Source organism: Trachypithecus francoisi, unplaced genomic scaffold (genome assembly GCF_009764315.1).
Source record: "Trachypithecus francoisi isolate TF-2019V2 unplaced genomic scaffold, Tfra_2.0 Lachesis_group0, whole genome shotgun sequence".
Lineage (NCBI taxonomy): Eukaryota > Metazoa > Chordata > Mammalia > Primates > Cercopithecidae > Trachypithecus > Trachypithecus francoisi.
Window position 1 is genome coordinate 29,855,317 of NW_022681453.1, and position 26,263 is coordinate 29,881,579.

Consider the following 26,263-nt stretch of genomic DNA (forward strand, 5'->3'; position numbering starts at 1 on the left):
CTTTCACCCTGCAGGGGGTAAGAGACGCACTTCCTGCGCTCTCCCCGCGGCCAAGCCGGGGTGCGGGAACCTTCTCCAGAGAAGCTGCGAGTTGGGGAAACTCCGCCACCGATCCACCGTGACGCGGAGACAGGGGATGTGGGGCTCGGAAGGGCTAGATTTCGCAATCCTGGGTTCGATATTCCTCCCCTCCCCCACTTTCCCCAGCCTTGGACTGGGCCAATGAAAGCCCGAAAAGGAAAAAAAAAAAAAAATTGAATCTCAACCTAGCAGGAGTGCAAAGGCCGCTCGGCTTTGTTTCCCGGCGGGGGAATGCGCTGTGTTGGAGGCGCGAACAAGGGCCGCGGACGGTGAGCCCCACCGCGGCAACTGCCAGGAAGTGAAGCCGAACAGGAAACCCCATCGCTTTAAAAAGGCAGCTGTCCGCCCTCCGCCTTTCCCCGCGCCCGGGCCAGGGGCCCCTCAAGTCCGGGATCCGCGAGCTACGCGGACGGGGGATCTCGCCAAATCCGAAAAACGTGCGGCGTCTTTTAAGAGCTCGAACAACGGGAATCCTCAAAAGACACGCCGGCTCCAGAAGGCAGCCTCCCTCCTCTCTCTGAGTACGGGCTATAATCGCCCCCAGTCCCCAAACTGTCCCAGTAGAGGCCGCAGCCACCGGTGTCGCGCGTACAGAGCGGAGCCGAGGCACCCCGTGCAAGGCGGGAGCCGAGCGCGGCTGCTTTAAGATCGCGGAGAGCGCGCGCCCGCCGCCAGCTGGCCCGGGCTGCGCGCCCCCGCCACCACCGCGCGCCCCCTGCTCGCTCGCTCGTTCGCTCGCCGGCTTTAAAGTCTCTGCCAGGATCCATGCTCACATGTTACTTCCTGTATGGAGGCATGGCCAGTTTCCAGCCCCGCGCTCTTCGTTCCTCCCTAGCCTGCGCCGGAGCCACAACTTTCAGGAGCATGGACTGAAGGCGCCCTCGCCCCAGCGCCCCTCTGAGATCCTTTGTGTTTTTCTCGGTTTCCTCCGGCCGTTTCTATTTTGGGGGGCTCTCCGCTCCCCCCGCCTCTCCCCTCCCCTTCCCCTCTCGCAAACATGCCTCCTTCCTTCCCGGGGCCCTGGAAGGAGCTGCCTGCCTGAAGCCCGGAGACGCCGCGCCGCGCTCAGCCCCGCCGCCGCCCGCCGGCTCTCGGGCTGTGCTGCGCTGCCGACTCAAGTTGGGGATCCTCGGCTGCTCGCCGCCGCCGCCGCCTGTGGTCCCTGCCTGCCCCGGGCCCGAGGCATCGCCGCCGGCCGCCGACTCCGCGCCCTGTCCGCTTGGCTCTCTCCTTTTTGAACGGAAAGCAGCCCTTCTCCGCCGAGAGGATCGTCCCCAGCGTGGCTCTGCGTTCCCGGTCACTTTTTGAGATTTTCCGGGGGGCGCTCGGCGGCTTCCCGGATTCCAAGGGGACTCGGGCCGCCGAGCGCGGGGGGCCCGTGGAGCGGGCGAGCCGGGGAAGCGCCCCGGCTTAGCGGAGGCTCGCACGGAGGCAAGAACTTATTCAACAAGTTTATCCCCCTGCTTTCCTCTTTTCGATGTGCGTTTTCGGACATGCGGAGGTTACTGGAACCGTGTTGGTGGATTTTGTTCCTGAAAATCACCAGTTCCGTGCTCCATTATGTCGTGTGCTTCCCCGGTGAGTGCCGGCCGCCGAGGGGACGCGGCCCCGGCCGGCGCGCGTTGGGGATGCAGAGTTGTCGCCCGGGCGCGGAGCTCCGGCGCCCGTCCGGGAGACCCTGGAGAGGGTGGAGGGTGGCCTGGCGCCCGGGGAGTAGAGAAGGATCTGCTCCGCTGGCTTGGGCGCTGTTTAGGGAGGCTGGCTGGTGGTCCAGGAAGGTGGAGGCAGGGGCCGGCCGGGGAGGGGCTGGGGGACGCGGGGATCTGCTCCCGTTCCGTTTCGGGGGGCCTGGGGAGCTGGAATCGGGAGAAAGGGGTACTTGCTTTGCTGACTCGTCGCCGATCGGGAGAATTAGAGTTGTGGGGCGGTTGGGGAGACTGAGGCCATGGAAAGGATGCTTCTGTGGGTTTGGGGGGCCCGGGATGAGCCCCCTCGCTCCGGCGGGTATTGGAAGGAGCTCAGAAGATGGGGGTTTGCTTTGCTGTTCTCCACCCCTTTGGGAAGGCTAGGTTTCGGAGAATGGAAGTCGGAGGCTGGCCGCGGAGGACTGAGGATGTGGGGAGCAGCCTGCGTTCTGGGGTCGGGGACGCCCTCCCCCGTTCTGGGGGCTGGGGCGCGGGCAGCCCTTCGGTGCCAGCGTGAGCCAGCCTCCTTGGGTGCAGTGAGAAGGCAGGGCGCAGGCGGCTAGGGGAGATCCGTATCTCCCCTAGCCCCGACCGTGGCTCCTTCCCTCCACTGCTCTGCTCGACTGGATTGCCGGGGTCTGGACGCGGGGAGGGGGCGGGGGCGGGTCGGCGGCCGGGTTGCCGTTCGCGCCTGGGCGGATTTTTTCCTGTCTCGCGCGTCTTGCCTACCTTCATCTTTGCCCTTTTGCAGGCTGTTCGCGGCTGGCAGACCCAGAGCCGCCCCTTTCTGGCCAGGTTAAGACAGGAACAATATTGCCCATTGATAACGAGAATAAATCACCGCACGTAACGGTGTGAGGCTCGGCGACCCTCCACTTCCAACCCTCAGCTGGCAAGCCCCCCTCTTCTCTCCTCTGGGGAGGGCAGAGGCCAGCTGCCTCCTTCTCCTCTCTGGCAGGTCCCCTGGGCAGCAGCCCCGAACTCCCTCATAGCTGTCCTGCTTCCTCCCTGGGGGTGGAGGCCAAGTCCTGCCCTAGCCCGGGGAAGGTCTGGAAGAAAGGGGGCGATTCGCTTTTTATCCCTCGCTCCCCTCAGGATAGAGAATTCCCCGTTTTTCTGTCCTCTCATTCGTCAGCTCCTGGATACCCGAAGGTGGAGGTTATCTGAATCAAGAAAAAGAGGAACGTGCCTCGAGGTCTCCGCTCTGCTCGGTTACAGCCGCCTGTCCCCGGGCGGCTGGAGCGCCCGTTTTTGGTGCAGCGGGTCCCTTAGTCCCGTCGTGCGCCGTGGAGCAGGGCGCGGGAGCCCTCGTCACTCTCGGGGATCCCTCTCGGGGGACTGGCAGCGAATGCCCCCTTTGCAGATTCGGGGATGGCCTCGAGGGGCAGAAAGGCAAAGCACCGTCTTGTCTTCTGCACCCTCTTTTCTCTCTGCGCATCCTCCTGCCTGCGGAGCTGCACGGAGCTTCAGCCCAGAAACGCAGCTCGGAGGCCGAGCGAGGACGTGCGTCCACACTCACCCTGGGGCCTGGGGTTTGCCCACTGGAGTCCTCCCTCTACGGTAGTGTAGGCCATGGGGACATCTCCCCTTATAAACAACTGCCTTCATTCACTTAAAGACTACTGCTATTTGGGTTAATCATCTCCCCCTTCTAGTCTCCCCTGCTTTACCACGGACTTGCCGGCTGAGCGGGCTCAGGTGCACACAGGGGTTGAGCTTTGTGAGGGCCACTCTTTAATGGGTGCAGTGGGAGGCCGTGGAGGACAGACTTGCAAATTAGAGGAATTTCCAATTCCACTTCTGTCCTTGCGCTTGGGGATGTAGTCAGTGGGCTGACCGTGGTTTTCTTTTCACTGGTGTTTGAGGAAACTTGAGATCCAAAATGAGACTGCCAGGGAGCATGCCTTCGTGGGGCTTGGACCATTTTCGTCTTCTCATTTTCTTTTCGCGCCCATGCTGCGAGGTAAATAGCCCCTTTCCTGGTCCGGAAGCCGAGGGGTGTCGGAAAGGAAAAGGACAGTGGTGGGAGGCGCAGAGAAGAGGGCGGTTTGGTTTGGAAAAGTGCAGCCCGAGAGAGGGAGCAGCAGGCTTTGGAGCACTGCAAAGTTAAAAAATATCAGAGCTTGGGGAGACGCTGGCTTTCCGTTTTCCAAGGTTGCCGCGGCGCCGCTGGACCTCAGGGGGCGCCCCCGAGCCACTGGTGGGGCTTCTGCCACCGCCACACTGGTCGGCCTCGGCCACTTCCACGCCGCAGGGATGGGGAGCGCTTGCCCGGGTTCCGAGGCTCTGGGGCTCCTGACGCGCCTTGGCGCGAGGAGGCGGCCTCGGCCTGGCGTTGCTGCTCAGGTCTTTCTCGAAACCCGGTGGGGGCTGGAGTTCGCCTTGGGACTCCCACTTCTTGCCTGTTATAACCCCTTATCTGTTTGACACGAGGGATAAAAATGCTTCTGTTTTGGAGTAGGGTCCTCCTTATGAGGTCTTAGCCAAAATCCTTTGTTACTTAGTATTTTTGTTTGTTTCCTCTCAGAATCATAACTCAGCATAACTCTTCAGTTGCATTTGAGTTTTCAGCTCCTGTTTAGGATGTACGGGTTAGCTGTAGTTTGGGCAGGGTTTTGGAAACACAGCCCTGGCATGAGCTTTTTCCCAGTGGATTGGAAACAGTGAATTTTTGTCTTTGAACAGCAGTGTGGCAGGTTTGGGATCCATTCAGCGTTAATAATGCTTCAAGTGATCCTTTCCAAGTGCAAAGCCAAGAGTGTTACCAAACATGATATTAGGCATATTACGTTCCTATACATCTTTATAAAGCACTGCAGAACTATTTACAAAAATAGCGAAATATAATGGATCCCCCACCCAATTTAAACACTCACAACTCAATCTTTCATGTCTTCCTCCCCAACATCTTATTATTTTAAAGCAAATCCTACACATAGTTCATTCAAACTCTGATATATATCTCCAGTCACTGGGAATTTAATTGCCTCTGACACAATATAAAATATGTTACTAGAGAGGGTTAACCTTTTATCTATTTTACGTTCTCAAGCTATTCAGCAGATTTTTTAAAATTGATTTTTGTCTTTCCGCCCTCAGAGTGAAACTCTGGTTTTGATATGTTTTGTATTGTAATTACATTACATCTAGGATGCTGTCATTAGAAACACTTCAGATGGATAAGCTCAGCTGCGTACCTTGGATGTGTCAGAATTGGAGGCTCCATGATTAATGTCGGGTGAATCATGAATCTCCCTCTAAGCTGTCTCTTCTTTTATTTCAATGTGCGGGCTTTAGTTCTGATGGGCATCCCTTATGGACTTAGGAAAAGGCAAAAGTAATATTTGGAAGTCAGCAATCTTTCTCTTTACAGGGTGTGAGATTGTACAGGGTTTTTTTTTCCCTCTCCCTCATGTATCATATTTGAAAATGAAGAATCTTTACCCAGTCTCTAAACTGGGTTCCTTTGACACAATTATGAAATAAAATCTTTGATGTTTCCTTTTAAACAGTGTTCACATTTGAGGGTTGATGGAGTTACAACACTAATAAAGATAGGCATAAACAGGGCCTTTTGGAAATAGGGGAAGTTGCTGCTGTTGCTGGAAGAAGAAAGGTCATAGGAAAGATTGGCTGATGTGGGAAAAGTCACTACTCCATAGTGAAGCTTTGAGCATTTCCCCTTAATTATGGGTCTGTTTTCACTGAATAAAAGATTATGTTGTTGTTTACATGAAGCAATCCAGGGCATGCTGACGATTTAATGCAGCAAAACAAACAGACGTTTCAGATTTGCCTTTCTATTCTAAACTGCTCCCAAGTTAGCAGAGTAGAATCAGTTATATACCTGTGTGCCGATTGAAAGTAATTTTCTTAGCATTCACCTGAGATCACTTAAAATGCCCTAGAGTAGTTATTCGGGAGGCTCTCCTACTCCCTTGCCTCCCTTCCTTTTCCTGGAGACTTCTTTTCTTTTTTTAAGGTAGAGTCTCACTCTGTCACCCAGGCTGGAGTGTATTAGTGAGATCCTAGCTCATTGCAACCTCTGCTTCCCATGTTCAAGCGATTCTCCTGCCTCAGCCTCCTGAGTAGCTGGATCTACAGGCGTGTGCCACTATGCCCAGCTAATTTTTGTATTTTTGTAGAGACAGGGTTTCGCCATGTTGTCCGGGGTGGTCTTGAACTCCTGACCTCAGGTGCTCTGCCTATCTTGGCCTCCCAGAGTGCTGGGATTACATTTCTACTGGGCTGTTGCTTTAACATTTTGCTTTTACAGTGAAACATTGTTTGTTCTTTTTAAATGTGGATTTCCATTCAGCATGTGGGACAATGAAATGCCATTTCTAGGCAGGATGAAGATTACAATATGTGTACATTCTGAATTAAGAGATTTAAACAATTGTAATTAATACTGTCATCCTGGGTTACATTTCATGTGGTCACATTCCAGAACCCGGAGTTTATGAGAAAAATTTAGGGCATCTGAAGTTGCCTCTAAAGCACTGGATGCCCTGAAATTAGCCCTTCGTTTGCTTTGGTTCAAAGTTGACCTCTGTTAGATGTTGGGTGGTGGTCCCTGAAATTGTTTTTGGCTATATCCTGTTTAGAGAATAAAATGGGCTGTTTTATTAATATTATGGAAGCCAAGAAGTACACTGCTCCCCACCTTTAATTCTCCACCTGAGCTTGATCTAGGTTAAGCAGCCACTGATGAGGTAGAGGGGGTGGCTCAGGAGGGGCTGAGAAGAGCCTGCTCTGTGAGGGCTTCTTGTGGGATTTGGCAATAGTCACTGAATTTGTCCCAGAATGAGGTTGCCTGTGCAAATGATTAAAAGATAAGGCTGGGCACTGTGGCTCACTCCTATAATCACAGTGCTTTGGGAGGCAGTAGGGTCGCTTGAGCCCAGGAGTTCAAAACCAGCCAGGGCAACGTAGGGAGACCCTGCCTTTACAAATAATAAAACACTGGATGCACTCTTTAGTCCCCCCTACTTGGGAGACTAAGGTGGGAGGACTGCTTGAGCCCCACTACTGTGATCATGCCACTGCACTCTAGCTTGAGTGAGACACAGTGAGACCCTGTCTCCAAAAAAAAAAAAAAACAAAACACAAAGTCCACATTTGCCAGTCTGAGAAATGGGACCAACCATCTTGCTTGGAAATGAACTATATCCAGTACTAGGGCAACGTTCTGTGCACTTAAAAAATCAACTGTACTTGTGTAAAAAAGAGTTATCTGATACGGACTTTGCTTTGACTTATTTTTGGTATTGTGTTTATGTGGAGTTGTAACCAGCAAAATCAATAAAAAGGATAAGTATATTCCAGAAACCTGTATTTACTTCCTGTTGCTTTTCCCTACAATTTGCCTGTTGCAAATTTCTAAGAACTCAGGATTGTTAATGGCTCTTTAAAAAATGTCTTAAAGTAATATAGGTAGATTTCACTTTCAGGAAAGTCTGTGATGATTGAGATGTAGAACAGATAAATTTGTGGTTTACTCAGTACGAAAAGGATTGTTAGGCATAAGTGATGGCTGTGCAAGATTGCTTTAAGTAGCTAGAGGGCTTCTTGAGTGATTGTCCCCTCCCATTGGGACAACTATAATTGGAGGGACCATTTTACCTGGTATCATTTGTAGCAAGATATTTGGTGTTTTGACAGAAAAATATATTCTGTGTGAGATAGCTTGCTGGATCTGTGCAGGCCCAAGGTTTTCATGATTGCAGCCCTTAATACAACTATTAAAAAATTTTTGTTTTTGGTCAGGTGCAGTGGCTCATGCCTGTAATCCCAGCACTTTGGGAGGCTGAGGCGGGCAGAACACGAGGTCAAGAGATCAAGACCATCCTGGCCAACATAGTGAAACCCTGTCTCTACTACAAATACAAAAATTAGCTGGGCATGGTGGTGCATACCTGTAGTCCCAGCTACTTGGGAGGCTGAGGCGGGAGAATCGCTTGAACCCAGGAGGTGGAGGTTGCAGTGAGTTGAGATGGCACTACTGCACTGCAGCCTGGGTGACAGAGCAAGACTCCATCTCAAAAAAAAAAAAAGATTTGTTTTAAGTGCTTCCAGGGATAGGAAGAGGAATGACAGGTGATGAGGTTTCTATATGTGCCTGGTTTCTCTTTTGGAAACCTCCCAAATGGAATTGGGTTGTGTTTCACTTGTACTTGGGGTGGATGTGGGGAGGGAGGTAACTTACATATTGAATGAAAACTTTGATGTGTGTCAGCCAGTTGATGACAGTTAACCATACTGTTTTGTCAGCATGTAGCTGGAAGAAATCTTTTAGGAGCCTGGAACTTGTTAATGCTTTTTTATTTGTTTTCTAAACTAGGTGGCTATTGAGAGTTATACAGAATATAGCAAAGTAGGTAAGAATATGGCCTCTGGAGCCAGCCTGCCTCTGCCATTGCTAGCTGTGCTACCTTAGAAAAGTTACATACCCTCTCTGTGCCTAATTTTTTTCTTCCTCTGTGAAATGGGGTGGTGATAGAAGCCTGACTCCTAAAGTCTTTGTGAGGCTGGAATGAGAATGCATATAAGGACTTAGTGCATGGTAAATAGTAAGTGCTCAATAACCATTTTTTTAAATCAAAAGTTTTATAGGTTTATTTTTATAGAGACAGGGTCTCTCCCTGTGTTGCCCAGGCTGGTCTTTTTTTTTTTTTTTTTTTTTTGTTGAGACGGAGTCTCGCTCTGTCGCCCAGGCTGGAGTGCAGTGGCGCGATCTCAGCTCACTGCAAGCTCTGCCTCCCGGGTTTACGCCATTCTCCTGCCTCAGCCTCCCGAGTAGCTGGGACTACAGGCGCCCGCCACCTCGCCCGGCTAGTTTTTTTTTTTTTTTTTTTTTTTTAGTAGAGACGGGGTTTCACCGTGTTAGCCAGGATGGTCTCGATCTCCTGACCTCGTGATCTGCCCGTCTCGGCCTCCCAAAGTGCTGGGATTACAGGCTTGAGCCACCGCGCCCGGCCTTTTTTTTTTTTTTTTTTTTTTGAGACGGAGTCTCGCTCTGTCACCCAGGCTGGAGTGCAGTGGCCGGATCTCAGCTCACTGCAACCTCCGCCTCCCGGGTTTACGCCATTCTCCTGCCTCAGCCTCCCGAGTAGCTGGGACTACAGGCGCCCACCACCTCCTGACCTCGAGTGATCCTCCTACCTCAACTTCCGAAAGTGCTAGGATTATAGGCCTGAGCCATTGCTCGTGGCCACCGTTTTTATTTTATGTGTTCTTAAGAGATTTGGATAGGAGTGTATGGAAGGAGGACAGTGGAATTGAAAAGGACAACTGTATGTATAGACTTTTTAAAAAAATGGTGTAAACATATGTGATGGGTTTTTGTATCTGTCTTTGCTGTTGAGGGCGAGGAGGAATGGGGATCAGCATGAGGACATCCTATGTAAGATTACTAACAGGTTACATTTCGAGATTTAAAGAAATGAGAAAGCCCTCAAGAAGTCTGAGTCTTGCCCACATTGCAAAGGAGGTCTCTGCTTTCTCAGCTTAAAGTGGGAAAAATGCTTTCTGCGGGCTTAAAATGTGTCTGATGAATCTTCCAAATCCCTGTGTAGAAAGAATCGCCTGGTCCTGCATCCTGAGATGTTAATTCCTCTTCTCAGGCCTTATGGACGGTGTGGTAATGGAGGAAAATAGGTTACGCGTTACTGGGATTCACTTTGGCTCCACTGATGGGAAGCAAACAGTAGTTGGGTGTTTGCTTTTGTTTTACACTTGTGTAACACTTGAACACATTCATGTCCTGTCTCTATATTTTCATGGATTCAGAGCTACAGAGCATATGGGAGAGAACCAAACACTCATGCACACCTCGTGCCCTCTAATCTTTTCTTTTTTCTTTTTGCAGACTGAAATCAGCATGATATTTTTCTGGCCAAACAACAAAATGTGATTTTAAACTACTCAGTTTAGCTATTTTTGGGGAGTAGCAAAGTGACACAGTTGGCTGCTGAATTCTAGCAACTAAAAAAGAAAAAAATGAAAGCATAGTTCATGGAATATGTAACACTTCCATGTAAGAAAATAGGACAACTGGTCTTATTTTTGGGTCTGTGATACTATCTTTCTAAGTGAGTGAAGCAGGGTGTTGTATAATGCAGTGGATATACTTTTGAGGAATTCATGCTAGTTACACTATACATCTAAGAGGTATTTGAGTTATCATACCATTACTGCCTCATGAATCCTGCAGTGCACTTAGATCCGCTCATTAATTGGGAATGATTTGGGTAGGGGACACAGCCATAAGCTATTGACCAAGCATACAAGCATAGTCTAAATTAGTGAGGAAATATTACTGACTTTTTAAGGTTGTCTCGAGAACTTTTTAAGAATTGTGAAAAGGATTTATTTACAAAGCAGTGGTTATTTATGAGTTCTACCTGTTTTTTAAAATGGCACTTTTCCAGAAGCATTTCTCTCTAGTAAGGGTGGAGGCTTATTAGCTCTGTCCGTGGGTAGCTAAGGGTGGTTACCCTTAGGTGGTTACCTAACATCTTGTTGAAGTGGGATTGGGTGGCGCTGGGGATCTGGGAGTTTCAGATATACATATCTCTTATTCAGAATCCACACTAAAACCCCAGAGACCTGGGATGAAATTCTTAGTTCATTACAGCATTTACCTTGGGCAAATGGGCCTCACCCTTTTAATCTATAAAATGGGAATAATAATTATGATAGCCTACGCTTACCAGGCACATGTGATCTATGCCCCATACTTGAGTATTTTGTATGCTTTTAATCATCCCTGGAAGTGGAAACCGTGATTATTTCCACTGTAGGGTGAAGAAACTAAAGTTGAAGAAGGTAGGTCCAAGGTCACCGGGCTAGCAAGGCGCAGGGGTGTTGGCGGGGGCGGTGGGGGGTGGTGGGGGCGTGGCGGTGATTGTAATATGTTTCTCTAATCATTGCTCAGGATTTTTTTTTTTTTTTTTGACAGAAAAAAGTTTTTTTTTTTTTTAAGAGAGTGGAAACTAATTTTCCTAATTGCACAGGAGGGCCAATTGAAAGATCTAGCTTTTTATGTATTTCACCCTATTACTTTTCCCATATAAGCAAGTGCCATAAACACTGGGTGAAATACTGTACTTGCTACAATTAAATAAGTACGTAATGCAATTAGTATAGGAGTTTATTTGGTTGCATTGAAGAGATGACCTTTCAGCAAATTACTTTAGCTTCTGAATAAGCTGATAATAACTGTGGATAGAGTCTGAATTTGTTGGTCGTGAGTTTTTTTGACACTACTCCTCTTCCAAATTACCTAAATTGATTTGCTTTGTAATGTGAGAACTTTTGTTTGGGGCTTTGAATATGGTTACTTTGTAATAATGCAGTATTTTTACTGTCCCATGTATATCATCTAAGTGTGGGCAGCAGGCTGTGAATCATAACTTCAGGAAAGGTCTGAGGGTGTTGTGTTTGGCAAGAGATGGCTTGGATTCTGCATTTTTCCTCTGGAGTTTGGAACTAGCCATGGGAGCCAGCCAAACCAGCTGTGGGATCTTGGGCAAGACCCTCAATTTCTTTGGGGTTGTTTTCCTCACCCTTCACTAAATGGCTTCTAAATTTTTTTTCTGGAATTTTAGAGATTGTTGATTCTAGGCTAGGCAGTTTGGAAGGGTTATGTTCTTTTTGCAATATGCAAGTCAGATGCCCGGGACACACTGTGATCTGTGAGGTGCACTTGTTGACTTTTTCCTGTGAGAGTTTGCTTCCTAAGGCATTGAGAACCCTTCCATTATCTTGCTAACCTTGCTACAGATTATCCTGAGGGAGTAATAGACAAGGTGGTGAGTGGAACTTGGTTAATGGAATGCCTATAAGCTATTTTTTGTTGTTGTTGTTGTTGTTGTTTTTTAAACATGAAACCTTGTTTCTCCTGGAGCCCCAAGTAAAAAAAAAAAAAAAAATACAGAGATTTGCTCATGCCAACAAAATTATGTGTAGCCTTTAAAACTATCTAATGTGATTTATGATTGGAGTGGTGGGGGCAGATGTCTTTGTCTAAAGTGAGAAACAAAGCTACTTCCGGATCTTGTGTCTGGAAAGGAGAAATGGAGAAAGGACAGGCATTTGGGTTATCTGGAATTCTACAGATGTTCTTTTGGCCATACTGCGTTTAAAAGAAAAAAATAAATTAAAAATTAAGAATGGGTTAAAAATCAGTCATTTGGCATTCATGCCATCAACAAGTTTCTGTGTGCCTAGAGCATGCCAGGCACTGTTCTAGGCACTGGGGAGACTGTGATGACCAAAACAGATGGAAGCCCCGGCCCTCATGAGAGCTTCCCATGAAAGTCTGGGTTATTCTTGAAAAATAGGAAAGTCTAACAGCCTAGGGCCTATGTTCTTGCTAGGCAACAACATTAGCCCTTGGGATGGGGCACACACCTGGCCCGTAGTGGTTATTTACAATACTCGGCTGGTCCCTGGAGGTGTTTGCCACCCAAGCATAGGTGGATTTTCCTGAGGGACAGATTTTTTCTTTGGACTTGTTTGGGGTTTTGTATTGCCTGGATTGGTCATGTGTAACCATGTGTGTGCACACATGCACTAGTGCGCACAGGTGCATTGCTGGCTGATGACTTGACTTCTTTCCTATCAATCTCGCTTATGAAGCTGAAGCTCAGCTCTCCTGGCTGTGTCCTTTTCTGGCTTTACAAATGGCCTGCTGCTTGGATATTGCACAGTCATGTGTTGACTTCCCTGGTTGATCTTTAGCTTGTTTAGAATTTCTGTTAGCTTGTTCAATTAAAACAAAAGTGTGTTTTGAAAAATTGCTCATTGAAGAGCTGGTTCTCTTGATCACTTTCTTGTTATCAAATGGCCCAATAAGGGGTATGATATAGGGGGACAAGGGGGGGAAAGCCAGTGACTAATGGAGTAGGATCTGAGTACATTAATATTGGAGATGCCTTATTGGTGGGTCCCTTGCTGCTTAGTTTTTTTTACACAATATTGCTGCCCTCCTAATTTTTGCACATGGATTTCCAATAAATGATAGAAATAGTGCACATTTTAATTTTTACAATAGCAACATGTGAAAGCTTGAACTTTGTACACAATAGAGTGGCTAGCTTTTGACTCTTACAGATGTAAGATTTGAGGGGATGATTCCTTCACCCTTGTTTTAGTACATGTTCATTAAGTGGTCACTGTAATATGTAATACATTTGCATGAATTCCCTACGTATGATTCAGAGCAAAATTAGACTATGTTCTTTGAGGGCAGGACCACATTCCTCCTTGTGCTGTATCTTTGGTGTGTTGTATCTTTGGTAGTCATGTTTGAGGGCTGACAGAATGAGTAGATAATGCTCTTCAAATGGTTATAGAATGTTTTACAAGACACTGATGTTATTGCATGTAGTTTCAATATATCTCATGTTTGTATATTGTGTCTTCTTAAGAGATATGCTATCCAAGGTTAATATCTTCCTCAAGATAATTCTGAGTATATATATTGTCATGGTGGTTGAAGTTTATCTTTAAAAAGAGAAAAGCTAAATTCATACCTTCTGTTGGCCACTAAGGTATTAATTGCTGAAAACAGGATTCTGTTCTAATTAGAGGACAAATGTGTCTGGGACCGCAGGGTTATGTTTTGATGGTTGCAATGGTAGTAAACCCTTTTTTTTTTTTCTCTCTCTCTCTCGTGGAATAATTTAAGCTAAATTCTGTGAATACGGTGCTCAGTGTTTCAAAAGTGGCCTTGGATCTTAGGGTTGATTCAGGAGAAGGTAGCCTTCTTATTTCTGCTTTGTTTGTTCCAGAAACAGTGAATGAGGTATGCAGAGAGCAGCAGAGCATGCCTCAGCTGACAGTAGAGCGTGAAAATGAATGCTGATCTGTTGCCCAGTAATGGCTTTGTGCAGGTTGCACTGGGAGAAGGGCTTGCCTGAGCTGATCATTTTTGCTTGGTTGACAAGTACTAGTTGATCACCAGATCTCCTGCCCTTGATGAGACAGATGTTGGCTGGTACATCATGGTGATTCCAGATGTGTGTAGGCAGAAGCTAAGTTTTCTAGAACACATTGCTAGTCAGTGCCTGCCCTGTTTTATCCCTCTTCCCACCAGTTGTTTTCTCTTCTACAGCTAGTCATTTTCTCTTATTTACATGTGTGTAAAGGTTATGAGTGGAGGGTGCAGAAAATCTCTTAACAGTTTTAGGCACTAGCTTCTCATTTTCCCAGTAAGTTTGGTCAGAAGCTGCTGAAATTATTTCATGTGATAGAGGTTTGCATGCTAGAGGTCTTAGTTCATTGTGGGTTGCTGTAACATTACCTGAGACTGGGTGGTTTATAAAGAAAAGAGGTTTATTTAGCTTATAGTTTTACAGGCTGGGAAGTTCAAGGGCATGACCCTGGTGTCTGGTGAGGGCTTTTGTGCTGCATCCTAACATGGTGGAGAAGGTGTAAGGGGAAGTGGACATGTGCAAAGAGAGGCAAAACCCAAGTGACATCCTGGCTTCATAACAGCCTCGCTCAAGGGAACTAATCCATTCTCATGAGAAATGACTTGGGCTTGCCAGAATGAGAACTCAGTCACTGCCTTGAGAATGGCACCAAGCCATTCATGAGGGATCCACCCTCATGACTCAGACAACTTCTACTAGGTTCCACTTCACAGCACCACCATGTTGAGGATCAAATTTCAACAAGATTTGGTGAGGACAGACTGAAACCATAGCAGTGCATAACTCTAGCATTAGAGATCTTTCTGAACATATTTTAGGATGTGGTTTTTCGAAGAACAACTCAGTTGCTAGTGAAGTTTCTTAACTGAAATGAGGGAGTTGCTGGTTCTTGAAATTTCTGTTGCTCCTTATGATGCGAAGTGGGGGTAAAATTGATTTCTGGGGAGTCTAGGGGAAATGTAAGCACTCTGACCACATAAACAGAGGAGTTTGTGAAAATAAACCTTATATGCCTTGGAACCTTTAAGTGGGGTTGAGGGAATGAGAGTTGAAGACAAGTGGATTCTGATGAAAGAGGCCAGTGGCAAATGTGTATTTAAAAAAATATGCATTTTTTTGCAGGTACCAGAGTGAATCCCAGCTTTGTCCTTGGCTAACTTTGGCCAGTTACTTTATTGGTTTTCTTATCTTTAAAATGGGGACAATGAGAATTTCAACCTTGTTGAGTCCTTGTGAATATTAAATGAGATGTGTGTGCAAAGCACCAGAAAAGCACTAGGCACACAAAACTTTTTTTTTTTTTTTTTGCGATGGAGTCTCGCTTTGTCACCCAGGCTGTTCAGTGGCACGATTTCAGCTCGCTGAAACCTCTGCCTCTTGTGTTCAAGCAATTCTCCCTGCTTAAGTCTCCTGAGTAGCTGGAATTACAGGCACCTGCCACCACGCCCGGCAAATTTTTGTATTACATAGAGATGAGGTTTCGCCATGTTGGCCAGGCTGGTCTTGAATTCCTGAACTCAGGTGATGTGCCTGCCTCGGCCTCCCTGGAGTTGGAGTTGATATTACAGACATGAGCCCCTGTGCCCGGCTGGCACACAAAATTTTATAAATGGTAACTGTTTTTAAAAGCCAGTGCTTAAGACTCGTGAAACAAAAGTGTGTGTAAACATGCTCTCAATGAATGCTGTGCAACTCTTGTGAAGACATGGGAGAGAGGTGGAGCTACGACAGCAGAGATCCCACAGCAAATAAAGTGGCAGAACCAGAATCTGAACTGGCTTTTGGCTGCTGTCATGCTTTCTTCTGTGCAGAGCTGGAGTTCGATGAGTTTAAGGCTCAAATGGCTACCAGGAAGAATTTTTTTTTTTCATTGACAGAGGTTTAGCAAAGATGGCTTTTAGGGTTTAATTTGTCCTATATCCCCCACCTTGAAGAAAAAGGTTTATAGCTACTCTTCATATTCTCATTGCTGAAATTATCAGCATGAGTAGGGTACACATACCTTGCTATATATCTTTGTGTTAATATGGGGCCAGTTACACCCCCTAGGTGCATACAGATGGGGACATTGAATGAAAGTGAACAGCATATGTCTTTTTCCTGTCCCTGTGTGTTATTTTGCAGTTTTTCTACAGAGGAATTGGAGATTGGCATTTGAGCCGATGGTCCCCAGTCCCATAGCTGTGGCAGATGTTGCTAATTGATCACATAGCTCTTTGCTACTGAAGCCTGAACTAGGTCTTAGAATCATTTTCAGTAGTTGGTCTGGGAGAGACTTTTGTGCCATCTCTGTGCAGATTAACCAACCTTCAAAAATAGCATGAGAAAGAGAGGTGTATCCAAGTGGCTACTGTATTCTTGCAAATAGGTGTGCTGCTACATGGGTAATTTTTAAGGTTTGCTGGTCCACGAAATTGATTTGAACGTATATTTGACTCACGTTTGTTTATTCAGAAAAAAAAAAATCCAGTCTCTTGACGGTGGTTACATCATATTTTAATTGGTGAGGTCCACTAATGGAGGTTTAGGGATCTAAATTCACTTGCTTATTTTTCCTTTCTTCAAAGCCCAGAGGTTTTGCATCAGATTATGGTGCTTGTAGGACTGTTTGTATTCCAAAGTGACACCTTTCTGAATTCTTAGCTATTTAAGTGAGTGTTAAGAATGGGCTTGATGACAGCAGTTTTAAAACTGTGATTGACTTATTGGATCCTTTCCCCCTCTTGTTTATACCTGACAAAGTGTCTTATGTTTGCTCTGAATAAGTTTATTGTTACCTTTAGGGTAGCTTGTTTCTCAAAATTTGAGTGGTCCTCTGATCAGTGTTATTTTTGATAAGGAAATTGAAGAGTAGGGATGAAAGGTGAAAGGAATTCATTTGCGAAGGTGACATCAGATAAATTTTGGCTGCTTGGTAACATACCAAGTACTCGGATGACATCAGGTAATCCTGTATTTGTTTCCTGTATATGAGTTTTTCCATCTCAAGATTCTTTTTGATGTTGAGCCTTTGCTTAGTTACTGTGAAATGTCTGTAGTGCTCTCTGTTCAATACGGTAGCCACCAGCCACATGTGGCTAGTAAACACTTCAAGTGTGGCATGTCTAAATTGAGATATGCTTTCAGTGTAAAATGTCAAAGACAAGTGAAAATTTTTGAATGTGAAATATCTCATTAAAACTTTTCATTGACTGTCTATTAAAATGATATTTTAGATATATTAAGTAGAAAATGCCATTGAAATTACCGTCACTTGCTTCCTTTTACTGTTTCATGTGACTATCATAAAATTTTAAATTACACATGTGCCTCTCATTTGTGGCTTGCATTGTATTTTTATCGGACAGCGCTGGTCTAGAGAGCTCTTTCCAACCTTTTCTCACCTTCCAGAAGAGCATTTCACAGCTATAACCCCCTGTGTGACATTGATTACCTGTTTTCTCTTCCCTGCCCCTTCAAAATGTAGGGTTAAGAGAAACTCTTGTAATTGATGGAGAAGGTTGTCTCCTGGAAGATATTGCCTCTGGGATATTCCGGGTATGTCAGGATAGCAAGTTAGGGTCATTTAGCTTTGTGTGCTTGTTTACCCATCTGTGAAATGGGGTAACAGTCCCTGCTCCATGAGGTTGTTTGAGGAGTAAATGAGGTAAACCATGTAAGGCATTTGGCACAGGCGTTGGCATCTGGGGAGCACTTGAAAATAAAAGCTGTTATTATTATTTTACCAGCTCGTGAGTAGACATGTAGCAGAGTTCCTGGCATTGATTTCTCCCTTTCCTGGTTCCTGTTGGTGCTGCATGGTGGGACATGTGTGGGTTGCAGACTGTTCCCTGCTACCTAGGAAATCCAGGGACAGCATCTTGCTTGAGCTCCTGCTCGGCAATTTGAAAGGTAGAAGGGAACTTGGAGATGTTCAGAGATTGCACATGGCCTGCGGAAGCTCCTCGACAGACTGGTGTAATCCATTGCAGCAATCAGCCCCTGGTGCCTGGTGAAAGGGGCTTTATAATCCTGGACCCTTGTGTTTGCTTTCCTGGGTATTTCATGAATAGCCAAGCTCATCTAGGATCCAAGCTCTGGACTCGAGGGTATTACCAGTGGTTCAAGCTTTAATACAGCTGTAGATTTATTTGACCAGTTGGATCGGATGGTGGTCTCTGCATCTGAGTAGTGCAGAGACATCCAAAATCCCCTCTTGGGATGTTTGGTTCCTTTCTCCAACAGAATGTTAAAATGGGTGGCTTTTCCAAGTAAAGTAAATATTCTGTACTCTCTAGCCTGCTACTTAATTTGGAAATTAAAATGTGGAGAATGTGAGAGACAGGACATACCCATATGAGAAAACAGGTCTGCCTAGAAGGGCTTCTAGCTTGGATCCCATTGTGTCCATGTGCATCCACCGGCCAAGGACGTGGGCAGTGGTGGCTAATGGCTAGGGAGGGAAGCAGAGGGACAGCTGGGAAAACCCCATCCCTGTTTAATTGTTTTGTTAGGTTCCCGATGGAAATGCTTCCTTCCCAGGGAGTGTTTGGCAGGGTGGACACATGCCCTTTGTTTGGTGCAGGTGATAAGAATCTGGGTTTCAGTGGTAAGTTCTTTTACGAGGGATAGACAAGGATGTTCAAGTCTTGCAGTTAGGGTGTTGAAGTGGCGCTGGAGGATCCTCAGGCCCCATCTGGAGCCTTGGAAACTCAGGGGAGGGCTTCTGAGAGCAGCCTGTGAGTCCCCACATGGGAATGGGAACAAAAGGAGTTCTGAGGACTACCTAATACTCTCCAGCAGAGCCAGACTTCACAGTGACTCTGAAAGAGACTAGTCCTCCAGACTTTTCTGTCCACACAGAACTTTGGCTGAGTTATCTCTTGCCACATTATCAAGGCATACCCTTTCTAGGGAGTGCTGTGATCACCTGCATCTGCCTCTAGTGACAGCTTCCTCTCCCCGTGTCCCTTCATGGGGTCTGGGAGTTTTACTCTTGTGTAGTATTTGCCACTGTAAGCCCCAAGGGAAGAACATCTCCCTCACCGGGGGTGAGGGAGGGCCCTGAATGTCTGCTGTTACTCCGACAGGTGTTTTTTATAATGTGGCTAACACAAACCATTTGTTGAGCACCGATTGTGAACATGAGCTGGTGAAATAAAATAACTTCATCTTAGGGGGTGGACACACTTTATCCGTAATTCATCCTTGCATTTCTGAGGTGTGCAAGTAGAGGTTTTGCTAAGTTAAGGGATTTGCCCTGTATCATGTAACGTTGAAAGCAGCGAAAGCCAGCGTTCTGACTCCAAAGCCAGTGCTCTTCTTTCTAACAGTATGATGCTTCTGTTCATACATGGATAACCATCTATGCGCAGCTTGTGAATTGCACTTACTGGATTGAATTTTGGGTACTTAAGAGCTGAGTTCAGAAAAGGAGAAAGGCCACGTGAGCGAGGACAGAAGGGTAACTTAGACTGATGTCTTCATTTTTTGGCACTTGGCCACTGTAGGGATACATGGAGTAGGGTGAAGTCTTTGTATGTACAGTTGATACTCGAACAACATGGGTTTGAACTGTGTAGGTCCACTTATATGTGTTTTTGTTTTTGTTTTTTTTTCAATAAATATCTTAGAAGATATTTTGGAGATTTGTGACAATTTTAAAAAAAATCTCAGATCAACCATGTAGCTGAGAAATATTGAAAAAAATAAAAATATGTCATAAGTGCATAAAATACATGTACATACTAGTCTATTAATGTATTAACTGATGGTTTCTGTTATCAGTAAGGCTTCTTTTCAACAGTAGGCTATTAGTAGAGCTTCTGGGGAGTCCAAAGTTGTACTCTGAGCCAGGCACGGTGGTCCCTGTAATCCCAGCTACTCTGGAGGCTGAGGCAGGAGGATTGCTGGAGCCCAGGAGTTTGTGGCCAGTCTGGGTAACATAGAGAGACCCAATCTCAAACAAACAAAACAACAAACAAAAGTTATACTCGGATTTTCAACAGTGCAGGAGTCAGTACCCTTAATAACCCTTGCGTTGTTTAAGGTTCAACTCTATTCTGATTTTTTTTTGTTTTGTTTTTTTGAGACCAAGTCTCGCTCTGTCGCCAGACTGGAATGCAGTGGCGCGATCGATCTCAGCTCACTGTAACCTCTGCCTCCCGGGTTCAGGCATCTCCTGCCTCAGCTAATTTTTGTATTTTTAGTAGAGATGGCGTTTCACCATGTGGGCCAGGATGATCTCGATCTCTTGACCTTGTGATCTGCCCTACTGGGCCTCCCAAAGTGCTGGGACTATAGGCGTGAGCCACCGCACCCGGCCATCTGATTTATGGTGGATATAATACTAGAATATATTTTAAACTTAGTAAGTGTTACATATGTTAATAAAAGTAAGGGAAAAAAACCTAACTGGGTAAGTGTGTTTTATTCCTGTGGCTAAGAATAAAGTAAAAGGACTTAATGATTATTATTTTCTTTTGGCTGCAGAAACCCTTAAGTAGATCTTCTTAAGTTACCTTGGGTAACAGGATATAATTATACCCTTGGTCTGCAGAGGGCATGTTAGCAAGGTACTGTGTGATTTGTACTGGTTTCTGGAGATTTCCGAGTAGTTACAGGGAAGTAGTATCTTTTGATGGAGAGAAAATATTTCTGTTTCCCTCACTGGCATATTAGTCCTCGAGCATAGCAGACATGCGTTCTTGCTTTCTGACTTTTCAAAGCCTGGGCTTGATCCATTCTGGGGGTTTTTCTCAATGGTATTTTTGGTACCCATCTATATAGCCAAGGAAGCAGTCATATAGCCTAGGATGAATTTTAAACTTTTCTGGAGGTGGATACTCTTTGAATAATGAATCCCATCTCATTGTGCTCTCAGTTAGTTCTAGCCTGGAGGAGGCGTTGTAAATCTAGTCGTTAATTCCCAGAGAGAAAGTTGCTGAAAGTTGCCGAAGTTTGTTTTTGTCTTTCTTTCCTGCCACACCTGTTAATTAGTTCCAGACACTAGCTAATCAGACTCAAGTGTAAAAGCTCTGGGGTGAGAAGGAAGGTCAAATCAGCTGTCTTTCTCCACACACAACAGAAGCCCTGGTTTTAGTAGCAAGGTTTCATGGCATCCTTTTCCCCACCTTAGTTCCCTGACTCTGCATTTGATTCATTTCTGAGTGCAGGCTGTGCGTAGCCATGGGGCTTCTTGTCTCCTGTGGTGTTAGGTTTGTGTTTATCAGCTTTAGAGCATGTGGCTACGAGAATGTGAGAGGGGGAGCAGGGCAGAGTAAATGAGAGAACCCATAGTTGCTTCTTTTTTTCTTTTTTTTTTTTTTGGTGAGACAGAGTCTCACTCTGTCCCCGAGGCTGGAGTGCAGTGATGTGATCTCAGCTCCCTGCAGCCTCTGCTTCCCAGGTTCAAGCAATTCTCATGCCTCAGTCTCCCAAGTAGCTGGAATTAGAGGCACGCGCCACCACGCCCAGCTAATTTTTATATTTTTAGTAGAGACAGGATTTCACCATGTTGGCCAGGCTGGTCTCGAACTCCTGACCTCAAATGATCTGCCCGCCTCATCCTCCCAAAATGCTGGGATTACAGGTGTGAGCCACCACACCTGGTCTATGGTTGCTTGTTTATCTTGGCACGTACTGTACTCTTATTTTATTTTATTTTGTTTTATTTTTATTTTTTTTGAGACGGGGTCTTGCTCTAATGCCCAGGCTGGAGTACAGTGGCATGATCTCGCCTCATTGCAACCTCCTGCTACTGGGCTCAAGTCATCCTCCCATCTCAGCTTCCCGCATAGCTGGGACTACAGACATGTACCACCATGACAGGCTGATTTCTGTATTTTTTTGTAGAGACAGGGTTTTGCCATGTTGCCCAGGCTGGTCTCAAACTGCTGGTCTTAAGTGATCCACCCGCGTTGGCCTCCCAAAGTGCTGGGATTTCAGGTGTGAGCCACTGCACCTGGCCCTTGCTTTGTTTTATTTATTAATTTTTTGTGCTGGGAATGCTGAATATATCATATATTCATACACGTCATTATATATAAATGATAAAAATCACAAGAGTAGCAACCACATGTAGCCAAAATGGGAAGCTATCGAGTACATTCTTTGTGGTCCTGGCACAACTCTGAGATTGATGCTGTTTCTGTAGGAGGGAATGGGGACAGCATGAGATAGAATAATCTATCCGAAGTGGTGAGCGCAGCCAGGACGTAGCCTGATATGAACCCAGGAGCCTTTGCCTATGTTTAATAAGAGTGGGATTCATGTTAAATTTAACCATGTATTCTGTGTTTGTTGGGATGCTGTGAAGGGAAGGATGACCAGGCTCATTCTTGGGTCCAACTATTAACTTCTGGACCTTCCTGTTTCTAGGCTGTAGATACAGAAACGAATGCCTTAGATGTCCAGTGGGACGTTATGATTTTTAACTATTCGGGAGTTTCCTCTTGTACGTTATTGCAAGGAAGGTAATGGATTCAAGACAACTGTTAGTGGAAATTCCATGTATTAGCACTTTGCTTGGGGTTTTGGGGGTTCAAAAAATGTGTGCAAAATGTCCCTCAAGCAATGTGTGTTGCAGTATAAGGTTGAAGCTAATAACATGCTGAAATACTGATTCAGATCCCAAGTGTTCAGGAGCAATAGAGTAATGAGGGACGACACCTTCCTGTGGGTATCCTGGCTGGTATTTTATGTACGCAGTGAAGTGAACACAATAAAGTGAACAGAGGCAGTAATGAGCATAAGGTGGTTGACCAGGAGGCAAATAGCCTTATTCCTAGAGCTGAATCATGCATTTCTGGGACTTGGACCCATATCTGCCTTGTATCTTAGGTGCTTCCTCATGGTATCAAGCCATTAGTGACTGCCAGCTGGCAGATGGGCCCTGCAGAGATTTGAGAGGCATGGGAACCAATGTTGAGAGGCATGGGAGCCAATGCTGGATGCATTGACTGGCCGCTAAATGCAAGGCTGAGGCATTCAGACTTGGTTTTGTTGTCCATGGAGACTGAGCACTGGGAAGGGCTCAGTGGCTTCCTTACAGTGGTCTTGTAAAATGTAGTGTCTCTGTTCTTGGTCATGGACTAGCTTTGTTAGGCCCTAGTACATCTGTAAGATGGGATAATGGTCCCTGTCTCATAGAGCTGATGGAAGAGTTAGATGAGGATGTAAGCAAAGCACTGGTCCCTAGCAAACACATGATTATTGTTGTTCTTAGTGTACTGCTATTATTTGCCTGCCTAATTAATATCTCTTTAACATTTTTTTGCTAATAGCACCTTTGCTACTCTTTGGGTATTGATCTTTTCTCTTCTCTGTGTTCTTCATGGGATCATCTGCTGATTGAGGAGCTCTGTCCACACCTTTTTGAGGGTGGTACAAAACTCAGGCTAGGCTCGATACGCCTTTTCTCCCTAGAATTGGCGGCTTGAGCCATGTGACATGAAGACATTCTCGTCTTTCTCAATTCCTGTTCCCTGAAGCTCAGAGCCACTCCGATCCTTGCCCTTTCTAAAGCTGGATTGTTTGGCTCTTGATTGGTGTCTTTGAGATGTCCAAGGTTCTTTCAATACATTCTTTTAATGCTTACATTACAAGGGTTGATATGGGTCATTTTCAATCAAAGGGCACAAATATCAGCTGGAGGTACACAAAAGGATAGATAACTAGATGTGTTGAGAAGGACAGGAACCTTCTCCCCTGCCTGCCAAAAATAATCCTATTAAAGGTGGTTTCATTTCTCTGCTTGGTTTTTCGAGTTCATTCATTTTGAGCTTTTTATCTTTGGCAATCTGAGGACTTTTATTTTGGTGCTAGGGACAGCCTCTCTGGAGGAGACATGCTGATAACACTTAGCCTTAACTGCTTCTCTTGATTTTATTTGTAAATTAGAATCCTAAGGATCTGTAAGGAAATGAGTAAAACTTAATTGAACAACATTTAGAGCCTGAATTAAAAATAATAATAAAAAGAGTCTATAATGGTAAGAGGCCCTTGAGGATGCGATGAATGCAGAGCTGTGTGTCTGGGTGTGTATTTTGTCCACACCAAATCCTTTCTATCATGTTTTAACTACTGCTTAGAGTGGAGGTCAGCAGAGTGTCTGATTACCTCCAGAGTTCCTCTCTCTTATCATATCTTGTCTGTCGCTCAGTTTCCTTTTCTGGCATTATTGGACAGCAAGTGTTCTAACTTAAAACCAATGTGAAGCAATTTCATTTGTTTTTAACTATGAAGATGAGTGCTTCCAGCAGAGCACTGTACTTTCAAGTAAAGTTCAGTTTTTTTTTTTCCACTTTTTCTGGTTGGTGCCCAAAATGCATTAATTTTTCATTGTATGAGTTTGCTTATGTTACCCTGCTTTGATCTAAGGCCTTGTTACCATCATCATCTCTTTAAAACTGGGATTGTTGGCATCTGAATCATTTTTGTGTTTTATAGGTCCTTAGTAATTCATCACAGCTTCATTGGGTTTGTCCAGCCCTCATGCAGAATCTTATCAAAAATGCAGCATCTCCACCCGCCCCAGACCAATGGAATCAGAATTTGTGTTCCAGCAAGATCACCAGGTGACTTGGTACATGTTGGAGTTTGAAGACTACTCTCTATTTGAATGGGAATGTCATTCTAGTCTCCACAATTTTTCACAATTTTTTCATTAATTATTGAAGTGTAACAAATGTTCATTATAGAAAATAGGGGAATTCAGGTGAATTTGGTGGTTCACGCCTGTAATCCCAGCACTTTGGGAGGCTGAGGTGGGCAGATCAGTTGAGCTCAGGAGTTCCAGGCCAGGCTGGCCAACATGGCAAAACCCCATCTCTACCAAAAATAGAAAAATTAGGCATGGTGTCTGGCACCTGTAGTCCCAGCTACTTGGGAGGCTGAGGCAGGAGGATTATTTGAGCCTGGGAGGCAGAGGTGTCAGTGAGCCAAGATTACACCACTGCACTCCAGCCTGGACAACAGAGGGAGACCGTGTCTAAAAAAAAAAGAGAAAGAAAAGAAAATAGGGGAATAATTCATATAGGTACATGGAGGAAAATGGAAATCTTCTGCAAATCATCTGTAACCTCAACACCCAGTCTTACCTTATGACTTGCCATTTGGTCTATAGCCATTGGGTGGGTTGTTGATGCATTTTAAAAACAATATTAGAGGCTGGTGTGGTGGCTCCCACCTAAATCCCAGCACTTTGGGAGGCCGAGGAGGGCAGATCGCTTGAGCTCGAGTGTTGGGAGACCAGCTTGGGCAACATGGCAAAACCCTGTCTCTACAAAAAAAGTACAAAAATTAGCCAGGTGTGGTTCCATGTGCCTATAGTCCCAGCTACTTGGGAGGCTGAGGTGGGAAGATGACTTGAGCCCAGGAGGCAAAGGTTGCAGGCAGCTGAGATTGTGCTACCGCACTCCAGCCTGGGCAACAGAGCCAGACTCTGTCTCAGAAAAAGAGAAAACAATATCCTATAGGACACTACTGCGAATATTAAAACATCTTTTATTCACCATGCAGTTTGATTCTTAGGAGATGAATGATGAAGATACAGTTCTGTTTTGATCAGTGGCACAATATTCTTGAAGAAGCCTTCTTTTCTCTCAAACCTGTTTCATTTGCTGGGGACCTACTGTGTGCCAGATGCTACTGCCTTCCTTGTGGAACCATCTAGTTGGTAATCACAGTGGAAAATGAAAGGACACTGATTGGGCTATTGGATTATAACATTAATTTTTAGTGAAGCCTCTGGACAGTTGAGACAAAGGAAATTATTTAATGTAGTTTGCTTTCTGCTTAGTTTTTCTTCTTTTTATTTTTTGCCTTGTTTTGCTAGTATGGATTTTGATTTAATTGCTACTTTAATTGCTTTCATTAGGTGATAGATTACTGTGATTGAGTAGACCTTTTCCATTCCAGAATATCTAGGATTTGAAACTTAAGGTCAGGAAGGACAAGTTCTTCAGTGCGGGGGGGATTAAAAAAAGGTGGTTGTCTTGGCAGCGGAAGCTTGCTAATTACACTTCCAGTTGTAGTATCTATTTATGATGGAGGCACTGGGGACCCAATTAGCAAGTCATTTTCATGTAAGAGTTTTGGGATTGGACTCTGATGTATGAAGATGATATGGCAACCAGTGAGCACCTTCCCAGTGCAGGGGAATTGGAGGTGGTTTTAGATCTTGTTGCCTTGGATCTCCACAGGTCACTGATAGGAAACTAAAGCTTGACTGTTCCTTCTGTTCGTTTGCACCACCGGTTTCTAAAGTTATCTTGTCTGCAGGGCCAACATTACTGAAAAGTTGCTACTTTTGAGAGCCTGGCTTCCTGGGAAGGAACTGGTCATAGTGATGAGACCAATAGCAAACTGGAAACATAGGGATGGGAAAGGCAGTGGGACCAGGAGGGCACTGACACATCCCTTTGGTCTGGATGTCTCATTTGTCTTGGTGCTGCCTCCTGGAAAGAGTCTACTTGGCTTCTTTGACTAACCTTGATGTGGAAATGCTCGAGTATCATTAGACAGACTGGGCTACCGTGTTCTCTCCCTGTTTATTCCTTATCATTTGTAGACTTT

The 26,263-nt window shown here is 45.5% G+C and overlaps 1 protein-coding gene across 2 annotated transcripts in view; it reads left to right on the forward strand.

The window, feature by feature from the left end:
- Positions 1 to 780: 780 nt before the first annotated feature.
- PTPRG (protein tyrosine phosphatase receptor type G) overlaps positions 781 to 26,263 on the forward strand; it is a 750,651-nt gene continuing 725,168 nt past the window's right edge. The window contains exon 1 of one of the 2 annotated variants that reach the window (XM_033210299.1): positions 781 to 1,659. In XM_033210299.1, the coding sequence (XP_033066190.1) occupies positions 1,575 to 1,659 (85 nt within the window). In that variant the 5' untranslated portion in view covers positions 781 to 1,574. The remainder of the gene's footprint in view (positions 1,660 to 26,263) is intronic. The other variant, XM_033210300.1, reaches the window with a different exon arrangement.